Source organism: Oncorhynchus nerka, linkage group LG7, assembly GCF_034236695.1.
Source record: "Oncorhynchus nerka isolate Pitt River linkage group LG7, Oner_Uvic_2.0, whole genome shotgun sequence".
Classification (NCBI taxonomy): Eukaryota; Metazoa; Chordata; class Actinopteri; order Salmoniformes; family Salmonidae; genus Oncorhynchus; species Oncorhynchus nerka.
The window spans coordinates 26,005,150-26,021,837 of NC_088402.1; the positions used below are offsets into that span (position 1 = coordinate 26,005,150).

The window sequence follows — 16,688 nt, forward strand, 5'->3', positions numbered from 1 at the left end:
TACATTTCTGTTGTTGTTACGTTCTCATTTATATTCAAACATGACTAGTATCTTCGTCCGTATGTGAAAACGTGAGTGGTTTACCATCTGGTCGTTATCATACCCATTTTATTTATTTCCACCACACCCAGCACTGGGTGAATGTAAGAGATGAATACCAGGCTTTAGCTGTGAGTTTCACTGTTGGTGCCAATATTGTGTACCAGTCCAGCCATTTTACCCTAGTTACTCCAGTTAATAATATCTCTGACTGGTCCACCTGTTGCGTGCGTGCGTGTGTGTGTGTCTGTGCGTGTGTGTGTGTGTGTCTGTGCGTGTGTGTGTGTGTAATAACATAGGTCGGTGAGCTTTAACAACGCATGGTTATGTCATGTCATGTCATGTCATCTCCAGCAGTTCTTTTTAAAAAAATTTTTAAATAAAAAGACACAGTCATATGGGTAAGAACAGTCCTTTACTTTGTCTGTTGAGAACCCTACCGCTTTCAATAAAAGAAGTACGACATCAAACCATTTACACAAAGTACTACTGTCATTTCCAGCAGTATTGTGCGTCAACAATTTACAGGTGAAAATGAAAGAAAAAAAACCGGACATGTCATCATCATAAGTTGCTTTATAATATATGAAATTGGAATGTTACGAAAACATGTCCAAGTAACCCTAAAAAGCCACGGATATCACATCTATATATTCATATCATAATTAATTATATAAAACAATCTACACAAAAATAGAGCCTAATATTTACAGAACAGAGAAAACGATACTATTTACAACAGCCCAAAAATGTACTTTTAAGATTAACAATAAGCAATTTTATATATATATATATATATATATATATATATATATATATATAGAGAGAGAGAGATACTGTATATAGGGTATATAAACAGGTTGCTGTGGTGAAATAGGCGGGACCAGGAAGTGACAAATGACAACGCAAACTATCACAAAGCAGCCATCTGCAGCAGCTGTTCTTTGAACTGTTGAGCGTGGTGTGAGAGATCCGTGACTCTGTCCACCATGTCCTGCACGTAGGCTGTGTTGGGGTAGTGCAGCGCGGCCATCTTGGTAGCTCCCACCACTGTCTTCAACAGGTCACATAGCACGTTGCTGGAGTTCATCACCCGGTTGGCCACTTCGGGCGTGGCTGCCTGCCTGGACAGGGTGTCACCGATGAACACCAGTTTGTGGGCGCTGAGGATGACGAACTTGCTGTGCGCCACGAAGATGCGAGGTGGCTGGCCTGCGCCCACGCAGCCGAAGAAAGCGTCCACTGCGTTGAGCAACGTGACAAAGTGCTGCTGGCACTGCTCCGCATAGAAGCCCAGCAGCTGACGGTCCCGCGCACACAGCTGGGCCCCGCCTCCAGCCAGGGAAGGGGAGAGAGAGGAGGAGGAGTCTGAGGGGGAGGAGGAGGGGCCTGTCGGGTGCTGGTGGGCGATCCACTGTGTGATGTCATTCTCCACTGGTTTGATCACCTCTTGCTCCAACTGTATGAACTGGTTAATCTGTGACATGAAAGAGTAAAGTCTGATCAACATTTTTGGTTCCATTTCTCAATTGTCTTAAAATGTACACAAGTAGATAAACTGTGTGGTATTATGGAGACGGACATCTCTAATGTACACAATAAACATGATGAAAATACATCCTACATATCAATTTCATCATGGAATTCTCCTTCTTCCATAGAGAACATAATTGCTGCATGATTACAGGAGTGAAAAGGTTAATCTCCTGTTCTACGTCAGTATGTTTGACTGCTCTGTCAGAGTGGGCCAGATGTGTCCTCCTGGCTCTGCTCTATTCTAGGAGGTAGGCACTGTCTCTGAACCCATGAAGGAAAGGTCATCCACTGTGAGCGTTTGAATAATATTGTATGTTCAATAAATTATGTGAACAGTATGAAAAGTCTGTTTGAGAGTGGATACATTTCTCTGCCCACATCTCTCAGCTTTATAGAAAACCAACATGGCGGAGCAACCGTTTTGTTGTTTTTCAAATTGAGGAGTGGGCCTTTAATACTGTAAATCTAGTGCATAGAAACAATACTAATACATGAATATGCATGACTAAGTATGGTGGCCCAGACTGGCCAAAAGAGGAAAGAAGCCGTTACCTGTTCCTGTCCCAGCTGTAACTTGCTCTGCTTAATGATGTTCTCTTTCTCCAGGAGCTCCTTCTGCTGCCGCTCAAAGTCCTCTTTGCCCTGAGGAGAAAGAAGAGTGTGACTGAGGAGAAGACCAACCAAAGCAGCAGATTCAAACAGCAGAGGGTAAATACACGTGTAATTCCCAATGCATAACCTGCGATACAATTCCTGCTACTCAGATTAGGATAGTCCCTCTCATATAGTCCTACATATTGATGCTCAGTAAAACATTTGTATGTTAGTTATTCCTTTCTAATCTATCTGTTGTCTTCCTGGATGAACAGATGGGACTACCCAACAGGCAGATACAGCCTGGCTTTACCCACTCTTCCAAAAGGGTTCTTCGGCTGTCCCCAAAGGAGAAGCCTTTTTGGTTCCAGGTATAACTCTATTGTGTTCCATGTAGAACCCTCTATGGAAAGATGTGAATCATTCTGCAGAAAGGGTCTTACATGGAACTCAAACGGGTTCTACCTGGAACCAAAAAGGGTTATTTAATGGGTTCTCCTATGGGGGACAGCTGAAGAACCCTTTTAGGTTGTAGATAGCACCTTTTTCTAAGAGTGTACTGATAATGCAGCTAGCATGCTCAACACCACCTGATCAGCGTTTCCCTTAAGGTTAAATATGGTGTCAACACACTTAAGACACTGTATAGGAATCTAGTGATTCACATCTAAACTCTCATGCATAGATCAGGGATTATATGTTGATGTGAGGGGCTAACATTTGACCTAGCTACCGTTTGTCTTACCATCTAAATTGAATGCTCGACTGTAAGTCGCTCTGGATAAGTGTCTGCTTAATAACCAACGTTTTGTGTACAGTAAATATAACATCTGTGTGGTAGGTCAGGCTAGAGTCAGAGTCAAACATACCTGCAGATGGACGTAGTCATAGTCCTCCATCCAGCTCTTCACACATTTCTCACTATTGTTCATGTTGCCTTTGTCTTGGTTGGAGGGCACAGGAAAGGGCTTGGTCTGGCCTACGTAGTTGTCGCTGTCCGAGGACGGGGAGGTGAGAGGATGGATGACGGCTTCCTCTGGCGTGCCCCCCCTGGGGTAGGAGGACCCATTCATGGTTGGCGTCCGCCTGAAGAGCAGCTCGGCGTTACCCCCCACGGAGGAGGCCAGCTGTTTGGCATCGTCGGGCACCGTCCTGGAAACCATAACGAAGCGGTCCAGGTTGTCACTCTTAATCTGGTGCTTGGTGCTGCTGGAGGTGGCCAGGGCGTTGAGGGCCCAGCCGCAGTTCTCCAGGCTCTGGTAGGTCTGCAGGATGATCTGCTGGGAGTCCTCCAGCCTTCCCAGCTGCCTCCTCAGCTTACTGTGTAGGCTGGGGTCTGACAGGGCCGTGGCGTTGGCCACAGCACCCCTGCCAAATACCACAAAGTCTGCCAGGGCTGCCCGTACCCTGTCCAGCATGGTGCGCACTTCGTTGGTGTGGCGCTCCATGAAGGGGAAAGTCCTCCAGTGGGAGGAGGAGGTCAGGGTCTGCAGGGCCCCCACAGAGGCCTCCACGGCCTGATGCAGGCGGTACAGCCTCTGGACTGCCTGGTCCACATCTAGGGCCAGCCGGCCCTCAGCGCTGGAGACCGTGGAGGTGGAAGAGGTGGACATGGAGCTGCGTGTGGAGCCCGTGCTGGAGAAGGACAGGCGGTTCACCCCGTCTGTCATGTCCCCCAGAGCAGGTGGGATGTCATATACGCCCTGGCCCTTCTCCCTGTCCCTGTCCCTCTCCTGGGGCGTGGAGCGGTGCTGGGAGGGGGGCTGCTGCATCCCCCTGGGGATATCATACAGATCGCCACGAGGCCCCGCCCCTGAGAGCTGGTGGGCGGGGGGCGGCACGTCGTAGATGCCTTCGTTGTCGCTGGCAACAGGGCGTTGGAGGTGGTGGGGTCCGATTGGCTCGGAGCTGGGGGGAAAGTCATAATTGGACTGGGGGGACGGGGAGGGTTTGGTGAGGGTGGGTGGGGGTACGTCGTAGATGCCCTCCTGTTGTTTGTGTTGTTTGAGAGGTTGGGGGAAATCGTAGTTTCCCTCCTGGAGGGCTGGGGTGTTCCGGCAGGGAGGCACAGAGTACACCTGTACAGAAAAGACAAGCGTTTGGATGAGTGCCTCATAGACTGCAGTATTTAAAAAACATGTATTTAACCTTTATTTAACTAGGCAAGTCAGTTAAGAACAAATTCTTATTTACAATGACGGCCTACAGTAAGGAGGGGAGTAGACAGCGCATCAACCAGCATGCAACAATGAGTCATAGCTACAGAAATACAGCTTACAAAATCAATAACAAACCAGCTTTGCACCACATTATTTCAATTAGATATTGAGGAACTGACAGAACGGACTGTTTCGGTTGATACTATATTCGCAAACCTCAGTGCTCAGCTTCCTATTCCTTCCCCATAACTCAGTATCAGCCTGAATATGGCAAAACGCATAAGCAATAAACATCTAGTATTGTCCTGACAGTGTGGAATATGGATTGTGACGTAAATGGCACGTAGCGTGAAAGCGGAGCTGGATAAATAAAAAGAGTGGGCTGTAAGTGATTTCAGTCAGCCTTGAAATGTGCTCCTCACTGCGAGACAGCCCGAACCCAACCGCGATGCAAATAACGGGTTCCCACATATTTCACGTTATTACAAACAAACTGATGGCCCTAAGCCTTGGCTGGGCCTAGAACACTGTATCCAGGGTGTAATGTAAGATGCCCCAGACTACATCCCAAATGGCACCCTATTCCCTACAAAGTGCACTAATTTTGACCAGAGCCCTATGGGGCCTGGTTAAAAGTAGTGCACTATATAGGGTGCCATTTGGGATATATCCCCAGAGACGTAATAATTTAGTCCTTGACTTCCCTGCTGGAGTGTTAACAGACAGAGAGAATGCTACTCAGCGAGTTTTGCTCAAACACTATTGGCAGGCAACACTTTCATTTAGGGAACCGCGAAAATGTAATAAATATGATAATTTGACATATTATTAATTTATTACCATGCAATTAAGAGGGATACTAGAGCATGTATCAATAAATAAAAGTAAAATGTTTTCCGGACCTAAATGGCTACCGCTTCCTTTTGACTTTATTAGAATGTAGAATGACCAGGTTATAAACCTTCTATATGTGGTCTCAGTGTGGGTAGGGTTTCTCTGTGTAGTTTGAATGGTCTGACATACCCTTTGCGTAGAGGGAGGGATATCGTAAACCCCTTGTGTCCGGGGGTCCATCTGAGTGGATTGGGGAACATCATAGACTCCTCCTTGGGAGGGAGAATTGCAATGTTGTCCAGGAAAAGGCGATCCCATAATTTTCCCAGGAGGAATGTCATACACCTGGAAAACAGAGTGACGTTCCAAAATCAGGATACCATAGATTACATTGAATGGCAGAAACAGCAAAGTAAAACACTAAGGCTGTGTCTCAAATGGCTCCCTGTTCCTTATATAGTGCAGTATTTTTGGCCAGGGCCCTGGGGTGCCATGTCAGACAAAGCCACAGTGTTTCATACAAAGTAGCTAACTGCATAGAGAATAGGGTGCCATTTTAGATTTTCCCTGATGGATTGACATAAGAAGTTCTATGTTATGTGTAGAGGTAGAGACACTTACCCCCTGTGGTCTCATGGGAGGAACGTCATAGAGGTCCTGTTGGGTGTGCTGACCAGGGCTGTAGGCGTACGACTGTCCCACTTGTGTTGGGGTCACCACCTGTCCACACCAGGACACACACAAGAAACAACACTATAAGGACCTCTGTCTCGACAACTGGTTCATGACAGTTCCACAACAGTGATAGTCTTACAAATTACACACAGTACACACAATTCACCTCATACGTCCTATGACTTGTTACTGCAGGCCCTGAGTCATTCTGACTAAACCCATTTATCTCTCTCTCGTGGCTCCCATAGTTGGTCTGTATTCATTAGTGCACAATGGAACGGCAAGCGAAAACCAGCGTTTCTTATTGGAAATGTTCAGGTAGTCCCTCCCTGGACTCCCTTTAAAGTATTCTTCTGTTTGGTGCCTAGTGAATACGACCCTGTTCTCTCTGGGTACATCCCAAATGGAAACCTATTCCCAATAGGATGCTATTTGGGATGCAGCCACGGAACCGTGAAGTAGGGGACTGAGCTGTCATGAGGTGTGGTGCTGCGAGAGAACAGACGTCCCAGAAACATGGGTGTCACATTGGCTCCTCAGGAGAAGAGAGGCGAGAAAGAAAGGAACAGACCGCTTTTTCCTCCCCTTTCCATCACTTTTTCACTCGTGTCACATTCCTCCACCTCTCTCTTTCCCGTAAGTGTTAATCACCCTCCCAATCTCTCTTTCTCCCTCCCATACCTCTGTCAGTTCTCTACTCTTACCCTGTATATCCCAGCCTTCCGAGCTCCAGACTTCCTCGCTGCATCAGACAGACAGAAGAATGTACGGAATGCTCTTCCCCCTTCCCTGTATCCCGCTACCCCCTCCTCTCTCTCCCTGTCCCTTCCTCCCCCTCCATAGACACACCACCATCACCACACTGGAACATGCAGGGTTCACTGACAGGGCTGGAAAATGGGAACCATACGTATGGCTTCCTGCTCTAAAGACAGAAAGACTCCAGGGAGGTAGCGAGAGGCTGCTTCCCAAATAGAACCCTATTTCATAGGGCTCTGGTCAAAAGTAGTGCACTATATATTGGGAAAAGGGTGCCATTTGGAATGCACTGAGGCTACACTGAGATCTCTATGGTCTCTTCTTTAGTCCCTGTGTAGCCATCCTAATACCTTCTCTTTTTGAGAAGTTATGAGCTGAATGATGGCATCCATAACCCCAGCATTAGACCCCATCCATCCACCAGACTAAGATGAATGTCTCAGTGGAGAGAGACAGAGAGAGAGATACAGAGAGCGAAAGAAAGAGAGCGGTATAGAGAGATACGGAGAGAGATATATCTCACCCTCGAATATACAAGGTTTGAGGTCATCTGCCATTGGCCTAAAGAGCAGGGACCCAGACTTCATCAAAGAAACATGGTTATAAAGGAGACAGATCCAATGGTTGCCCTCTAGGTTACAAAGATATGGTAGCCCCATCCACCAAACAACCAGGTGTGAAACAGAGAAAAGACTCTGGGGATATGCTAATTTGGTATAAAGCAGACTTAACCCACTCTATTAAATTAATCAAAACAGGAATATTTTACATCTGGCTAGAAATGAATAAGGAAATTATCTCAACAGAGAAACATTTCCTCATGTGTGCTACCTATATCCCCCCACTAGAATCCCCATACTTTAACGATGACAGCTTCTCCATCCTAGAGGGCGAGATCAACCATTTCCAGGCCCAGGGACATGTACTAGTCTGTGGCGACCTAAATGCCAGAACTGGACGAGAACCTGACACCCTCAGCACACAGGGGGACAAACACCTACCTGGAGGTGACATCCTTCCCTCCCCATATGCCCCCTTAGACACAACTACAGCAACATAACCAACAAAAACGGGTCACAACTCCTGCAGCTCTGTCAGAGGCTGGGTATGTACATAGTCAATGGTAGGCTTCGAGAGGACTCCTACGGTAGGTACACCTATAGCTCATATCTTGGCAATTGTACTATAGACTAATTTATCGCTGACCTCAACCCAGAGTCTCTTAGAGTGTTCACAGTCAGTCCATTGACACTCCTATCAGATCACAGCAAAATCACACTCTACTTGAACAGAGCTATGCTTAATCATGAGGCATCAAAGCCAAAGGAAATTAATAATATTAGGAAATGCTATAGATGGAAGGAAAGTAGTGTGGAAATCTACCAAAACAACAATTAGGCAACAGCAAATTCAACCCCTTCTAGACAATTTCCTGGAAAAAAATGTTTCACTGTAAAACTTGACAGTAGAAAACCTGAACAGTATATTTGACATATCAGCTGCCCTATCAAATCAAAACATTTCAAGCAGACAATCTAAGAAAATGAACAACAATGACAAGTGGTTTGATGAAGAATGAAAAAACTTAAGAAAGAAATTGAGAAACCGATCCAACCAAAAACATAGAGACCCAGAAAACCTGAGCCTACACCTTCACAGCACGTCAGAAATCAGCTCAATGTAATTGAAGAATCCATAGAATGTAACCCCTTCTGGGAAAATTGGAAAACTCTAAACAAACCACAACACGAAGCGTTATCTATCCAAAATGGAATATGTATGGATAAACCACTTCTCCAATATTTTTGGCTCTATAACAAAGAACAAACAGCAAAAACATATACATGATCAAATACAAATTTTACAATCAACTTTTAAAGACTACCAGAACCCACTGGATTCTCCAATTACATTGAATGGACTACAGGACAAAATACAAACCCTGCAAACCAAAAAGCCCTAGGGGGTTGATGGTATTCTAAATTAAATGATACAATTAACAGACCACAAATTCCAATTGGCTATACTTAAACTCTTTAACATCATCCTCAGCTCTGGCATATTCCCCAATATTTGGAACCAAGGACTGATCACCCCAATCCACAAAAGTGGAGACAAAATTGACCCCAATAAGTACTGCGGGATATGCGTCAACAGCAACCTCTGGAAAATCCTGTGCATTATCATTAACAGCAGACTCGTACATTTCCTCAGTGAAAACAATGTACTGAGCAAATGTCAAATTGGATTTTTACCAAACTACCGTACAACGGACCACGTATTCACCATGCACACCCTAATTGACAAACAAACAAAAACAAAGGCAAAGCCTTCTCATGCATTGTTGATTTCAAAAAAGCTTTAGAATCAATTTGGCGTGAGGACCTGCTAAACAAATTGATGGAAAGTGGTTTTGGGGGGAAAACATACAACAATTTAAAATGCATGTACACAAACAATAAGTTTGTGGTTAAAATTGGCATGAAACACACACATTTCTTTTCACAGGGCCGGGGGGTGAGACAGGGATAAGCAGCTTGAGCCCCACCCTCTTCAACATATATATCAACACATTGGCGAGAGCACTAGAACAGTCTGCAGCACCCGGTCTCACCCTACTAGAATCTGACGTGAAATGTCTACTGTTTGCTGATGATATGGTGCTTCTGTCCCCAACCAAGGAGGGCCTACAGCAGCACCTATATCATCTGCACAGACCCGGGCCCTGACAGTAAATCTCAGTAAGACAAAAACAATGGTGTTCCAAAAAAGATTCAGTTGCCAGGACCACAAATACAAATTCCATCTAGACACCGTTGGCCTAGAGCACACAAAAAACGATACATACCTCGGCCTAAACAACCGTGCCACAGATAACTTCCACAAAGCTTTGAATGATCTGCGGGACAAGGCAAGAAGGGCCTTCTATACCATCAAAGGGAACATAAAATTCAACATACCAGTTAGGATCTGGCTAAAAATACTTGAATCAGTTATAGAACCCATTGCCCTTTATGGTTGTGAGGTCTGGGGTCTGCTTACCAACCAATAATTCACAAAATGGGACAAACACCAAATTGAGACTCTGCACGCAGAATTCTGCAAAAATATCCTCCGTTTACAACGTAAAACACCAAATAATGCATGCAGAGCAGTATTAGGCCGATACCCGCTAATGATCAAAATCCAGAAAAGAGCCATTACATTCTACAACCACTTAAAAGGAAGTGATTCCAAAACCTTCCATAACAAAGCCATTACCTACAGAGAAATTAACCTGGAGAAGAGCCCCCTAAGCAAGCTGGTCCTGGGGCTCTGTTCACAACCAGACGCCACAGAGCCCCAGGACAGCAACACAATTAGACCCAACCAAATCATGAGAAAACAAAAAGAGAATTACTTGACACATTGGAAAGAATTGACAAAAAACAGAGCAAACTAGAATGCTATTTGGCCCTAAACAGAGAGTACACAGTGGCAGAATACCTGACCACTGTGACTGACCCAATATTAAGGAAATATTGACTATGTTCCGACCGTGAGCATGGCCTTGCTATTGAGAAAGGCCACACTGGCAGTCAAGGGAAGACAGGCTATGTGCACACTGCCCACAAAATGAGGTGGAAACAGCTGCACTTCCTAACATCCTGCTAAATGTATGACCACTGGGCAACCAGTGAAGAACAAACAATTGTAAATGCAACCCATATATATGTTTATTTATTTTTGTTACATCTGCCCCTGCCGCACCCTCTAATTCTCATCCTGTGTCTCCCTAACCTGCTGCCATTCCCCCAGTGTTATCTCCCTCTCTCTCTCTGTGTGTGGGTGCATGTGATTGTGTGAGTGGAGACAGGTGTGCTGGAGGCAGAGCAGATCCCCACCAGCTGCAATCTGTTTCATAATCAAGACCTCTACAAATACTCAGCCCTGCCACTTCCATGCTGCCAGATTGTAATCTCTGATCATTCCGTCCGCTCTGCCTCTGGTCCCTGTTGCTCGTCTCGTCAGTCCTGCTTCCCTGCTCAGGACCCCCACTCTACGGCTTCCTTGGATTCCGCTCCGGACCTGCTTACCCTGCCTTCGCTCCCCTTGCCCCGGCCTCAGCCTCAGTCCTTGTGTCCCTGCTACCTGTCTGAGGCTCCCCTGGCCACCCCATCTTCCCCCCGCTGTTCAATAAATACCTTAGTTACCTTATCCCTGTCTCCTCATCTGAGTCTGCACTTGGGTTCACTTGCTACGCCCCGCTTATCAATTTTTCCCTTTGTACTTTAACTATTTGCACTATGTTTCAACACTGTATATAGACATATGACATTTGAAATGTCTCTATTCTTTTGGAACTTGTGAGTGTAATATTGACTGTTTTTACTTTTTATTATTTATTTAACTTTTGTTTATCCATTTCACTTGCATTGGCAATTTAAACATATATTTCCCATAGAGGGAGGGAGAGATCTGTAAATACCCTCCCAGTGTAATTAAAGGTGCTCATGGTTGGGATTCCTATTCATACATACAGTTGAAGTCAGAAGTTTACATACACCTTAGCCAAATACATTTAAACTCAGTTTTTCACAATTCTTGACATTTAATCCTGGTAAAAATGCCCTGTCTTAGGTCAGTTAGGATCACCACTTTATTTTAAGAAAGTGAAATGTCAGAATAATAGTAGAGAGAATGATTAATTTCCGTTTTTCTTTCTTTCATCAAAATCCCAGTGGGTCAGAAGTTTACATACACTCAATTAGTATTTCTTAGCATTACCTTTAAATTGTTTAACTTGGGTCAAACGTTGCAGGTAGCCTTCCACAAGCTTCCCACAATAAGTTGGGTGAATTGTGGCCCATTCCTCCTGACAGAGCTGGTGTAACTGAGTCAGGTTGTAGGCCTCCTTGCTCGCACGCACGCACACATTGCTCCTTGCTCAGTTCTGCCCACAACATTTTCTATAGGATTGAGGTCAGGGCTTTGTGATGGCCACTCCAATACCTTGACTTAGTTGTCCTTAAGCCATTTTGCCACAACTTTGGAAGTATGCTTGGGGTCAATGTCCATTTGGATGACCCATTTGCGACCAAGCTTTAACTTTCTGACTGATGTCTTGAGATGTTGCTTCAATATATCCACATAATTTTCCTACCTCATGATGCCATCTATTTTGTGAAGTGCACCAGTCCCTCCTGCAGTAAAGCACCCCCATAACATGATACTGCCACGGATGGGATGGTGTTCTTCGGCTTGCAAGCCTCCCCCTTTTTCCTCAACATAATGATGGTCATTATGGCCAAACAGTTATATTTTTGTTCCATCAGACCAGAGGACATTTCTCCAAAAAGTACAAGATTTGTCCCCATGTGCAATTGCAAACCGTAGTCTGGCTTTTTAATAGCAGTTTTGGAGCAGTGGCTTCTTCCTTGCTGAGCAGCCTTTCAGGTTATGTCGATAAAGGACTTGTTTTACTGTGGATATATATACTTTTGTACCTGTTTCCTCCAGCATCTTCACAAGGTCCTTTGCTGTTGTTCTGGGATTGATTTGCACTTTTCGCACCAAAGTACGTTAATCTCTAGGAGAACGCGTCTCCTTCCTGAGCGGTATGACGGCTGCGTGGTCCCATGAATTTATACTTGCATACTATTGTTTATAAAGACGAACGTGGTACCTTCAGGCGTTTGTAAATGGCTCCCAAGGATGAACCAGACTTGTGAAGGTCTACAATGTTTTTTCTGAGGTCTTGGCTGATTTGTTTTGATTTTCCCATGATGTCAAGCAAAGAGGCACTGAGTTTGAAGGTAGGCCGTGAAATACATCCATAGGTACACCTCCAATTGACTCAAATTACCTCAATTGGCCTATCAGAAGCTTCTAAAGCCATGACATCGTTATCTGGAATGTTCCAAGCTGTTTAAAGGCACAGTCAACTTAGTGTATGTAATCTTGTGACCCACTGGAATTGTGATACAGTGAATTATAAGTGAAATAATCTGTCTGTAAACAACTGTTGGAAAAATTACTTGGGTCATGCACAAAGTAGATGTCCTAACCGAATTGCCAAAACTCTAGTTTGTTAACAAGAAATTTGTGGAGTGGTTGAAAAACGAGTTTTAATGACTCCAACCTAAGTGTATGTAAACTTCCGACTTCAACTGTACTTCACCCTGTAGGACCTACAGACTAAACTTTTACTCACTACAGCTTAGTGTGAGTCAACCAAGCTATGACAGAAAAGCCATGATCCTATTATTAAGACTAGGCATGGGAACCAATAGCCATGCTACATTTTATTATTCTCACGCACACACGTGTATCTTTGATTGGGTACAAGCTCCCAGGGCATGTGTAACCAGACACACCAGCATAGCTTCCCTTTACACAACAAAGGAAAGTCCTGGACTAAAAGGTCCTTGTTGCTTTCTCTGTAGTTCCTATACTCCCTGTGGCGTGACTATGTGTGGGAAAGTTGCAGTGAATGTGCATTGCACAAAAGGATATCTCTGTTTTTGAGTTACCCTCTCTCACACACAGTCCAGAGATGGCTAACATGGTACCTATGAAAGCCAGAAAACCACAGTGACCAATCTGGCTCCTCAACAGGTGCATGTCAGGGTATGTCTCGAATGGCACCCTATCCATTTTGTAGTGCACTACTTTTGACCAGAGCCTTTTGGGCCCTGGTCAAAACAAGTAGTGCACTATAAAGGGAATAGGTTGCCATTCCTTGACGCAGACAGCCACTCTCTACTCCACTCTTCCTATAACGGGGTCTTGTCATTCACTGCCAGACAAACACTGCTCATTTATTTCCCTTCTTCACCCACTGTTTACCCAGCAGGCTTTGCCGCTGCGGCGGGCTCTGCCGGGGTACTTGGCGCTCCTAATGGTGGTTGGGTAAATATTGACCTGACTGGTTCCTTTATGGGGATGGGCAGGCGGACGGCGGCATCAGAAAATACAGTCTTGGTGGGTGAGTGCTGATGACATCATATATGCCAGGGACTGGGTAAATACTTGTTCCCACTCAGGTGATGGGATCTGTCCCAAATGGCACCCTATTCCCTATATACAGTAGTACACTACTTTTGACCAGAGCCCATAGGGAATTGGGTTCCGTTTGGGATGCAGACAGGCTCTTTAGGTGGATTCTATCATGGACTAGTCACACAGGACTGTGGGTGACTACAGAAGGATCAGGTTCAAAATGGTGTCCCCAAGGTGCTGCATGCATTGTTGGGATAGTACTGGGTTGTTCTGAGTGACTCATTATTCTTTCAGCCCACACCACATTTACTTTAATGTGCTGACAGATTCTAGTTGGGACAGGTTGGGTTTTCCCCCGCATATGATTTCAGTGGTAGTCATCGTGTCATGTTGCCAACAATGACTTCATAGGTTTGATAAATACATACATAGCCTAGTATTTTAAGTAGATTTAAAATGTCATTGTCAACTGTTCACTACGACTTTGACCTTTATAAGTTAACCCTGCATTGTGATGACAGTGCTGCTTCAGCTCTGAAAGAAAGCTAGTTTGAGTGTGAATGTTTGTGTAGGTTTGTGTGTGTGAACACTGGAAGGTGTGAGCGTAGGTGTAGAAAGGCACACTAGGTTGTCATTTCACACGCTGATGACTTGATGACACATGTCTACGGTGGCCAGATCACCCTAATGGTGACAATCACATTGCCAGACAGCCATTGACCCCTGTTAGAACTGGATGGGGTGATTCCATCCATACATTCCCCCCTATATCGCCATCCTGACATCACCACTGTGCCCTTACCCACTCCTCAGTGTGTGTATGTGTGTGTGTGTGTGGCTGCTGCTGACACAGTAAAGGCACCATTCTCTCATATAACTTCCCCGCCCCATCCCTCATTCATCCCCCTTCATCCCTCCATCTTCTCATTAGCAATTGTCAACACAATGGTGTTGTTTCAGCTTTCAGTCACTGAGGGTGGGCAGAAGCCACACAGGGAGCCATGTCAGTACCAGGGAAATTCAATCTGTTGCCACCCAAGACACATTATTAATGGTATGACTAATAGTGTGTAGGAGAGTGGCATTAGTGATGTTATTCTTTGTAAGTGTCACTCAAAAGGGAAGGGGTGTGGCAGAGTTCCTATAATAGCCTTTCAAGAGGGCACCTTGGTTTACAGAGGGCACCTGTCGTGCTGAATCATGGGCTGCGTCCCAAATGACACCCTATTCCCTACGTAGTGCACCGGTTGAATGTAATGCACTACATAGGGAATAGGGTACCATTTGGGATGCTAACCCTTGTCCCTTGGTTTCAAGGGGATTTCAAGGGGGCACCTGCGGTTGCTGACTCACAGTCGTATAGCTTTACAGTGTTATTATAGGTTATTTCTCAACAACGTTCACTTCAGCTGAACACTAATGTTCCCTTCCACAGCTCAGAGCGACGGTGGCCTATATAACATGGCAAACTAATTAATGCAGGTAATTAAGTGGCCAATCCCACGAGGCCTCGATCTCCATGATGACGATGTGACCATGTGGTCAAAGCCAAGTAAAGATCGGACATTACCAGGGGCGTTAAAAGAGCCCTCACACACACACTTATGCACACATGCTCACTGATTCCATCGCTAATAAGGATAATCTTTTATTCCCTCTGATCAAAGACTTTTAAAATCTCAAAATGGGCAGAAATTATACTAATAGGGGTAGTTTTAATGATGGAACGGCCATTTCCTGTTTACTTTCCAGGAATGTATTCATTATTAAGATGTCCTTTTTGATTTGTGAGAAAGTGAAAAAGCTGGGAGAAGGGAGACGTAGAATGTGACCTACTAGCTGTCCCTGTCAGCATAGATTTTAAACCGGGGGAAATGGAGTTACCTATCAGACAAACATTTCCTGTCCTGTCTTTCTCCCTCCACACTTTCTCTCCACTTTCTTACTCCTTGGCACTGCAGAAAGAGCATTTTTTCTTCTATCTTTACTTTTCTGGAAGGATCTCTCTCTCTATCTCTGTTGGTGTGCGGCAGATGGACACCAACACCAACATGGACACCAATTCCCTTTGATACAATGGGATTTATGACCTTGCCCTGGGTCAAATTACACAGGCCAGTGATTCGTCACCGTGGCGACAATAGAGAGCAGACACGTGTCTAAAGGAGGGAGCCCAACAGGAAGGAATAATTCATTTTCTACACATGATTAGAGGGAGAAAATACTCTGCTTCCCAAATGGCACCCTATTCCATATAGAGTGCACTACTTTTGATCAGGGCCAAAGGGCTCTGGTCAAAAGTAGTCAAGCAATGTCTTGCAAACCTCACAAACAAGCCAATTATTGGAGCTTAACCTGGTTACCTCCACTCTAACGGCCAACTCAGTTACCCAAGCAGTTCACTTCCTCAATCCTCTGTGACTTGTGGGAGTTTATTAACTCAGTCGCACTGTGTTTCTTACTGTTGATCACAGTCCACGTCAGCGAATGATAGGATCTCTACATGTGTATAAGACAGAGACAGGAAGTGGCCATAGAAGGAGCGAGCCTTGTCTTGCTGAGGCAGGATGTGAGGAAGAGGACTGGTAGGAGTAGATAAGAGGCTCGGCGGGGCCTTTGAACACAGAGAGAGAAACAGACGCACCTTTGAGAATCAGAAGAACCAGGGCCAGTGACTGATGATAAAACTGCCATCTAACACCAGTGTGACAAAGGATGGTGCAAGGCAGCTCCTGGTCTCTGTGAGGGGCTCTTTGTGTGGCAGAGAGCCCCAAGGATGGCTCCCAGCTTCGGGCCAGCTATGGGCCAACACTGGGGCCTTGAATGGGGCAGCTGTGGTTGGGGCGCTTTAGCTCACCCTCTCTGAAGGGTTACACAAGGACAGACAGCCAGGGCCGCAGCATCAAACTGAGTAGCCTGAGAGAGAGAGCTAGAGCCAGTGCCAAACCTCAGTGTGCATTTATATACCAAAGCCCTACGTCACATGAATATAAAATAACCAGTCGCCGATCTGAAATTTCACAGAGGGGTTGGCATGCTAGACACACACACGTACACACACACACACACACACACAATTAGTTCCGTTTATCCAGATCCCTTTGAGCTTCT

At 45.2% G+C, this 16,688-nt stretch overlaps 1 protein-coding gene across 4 annotated transcripts in view; it reads right to left on the reverse strand.

Annotated features, from left to right (window-relative positions):
• Positions 1–435: 435 nt before the first annotated feature.
• The window catches only part of LOC115131381 (enhancer of filamentation 1-like), a 50,174-nt gene continuing 33,921 nt past the window's right edge, over positions 436–16,688 (reverse strand). For all 4 annotated transcript variants that reach the window (XM_065020362.1, XM_065020363.1, XM_065020361.1 and 1 more), the window contains 5 exons: positions 5,784–5,882; positions 5,352–5,507; positions 3,039–4,247; positions 2,128–2,217; positions 436–1,516 (listed from right to left, as the gene is read on the reverse strand). In XM_065020362.1, coding sequence (XP_064876434.1) covers positions 953–1,516; positions 2,128–2,217; positions 3,039–4,247; positions 5,352–5,507; positions 5,784–5,882 — 2,118 coding nt within the window. In that variant the 3' untranslated portion in view covers positions 436–952. The remainder of the gene's footprint in view (positions 1,517–2,127; positions 2,218–3,038; positions 4,248–5,351; positions 5,508–5,783; positions 5,883–16,688) is intronic.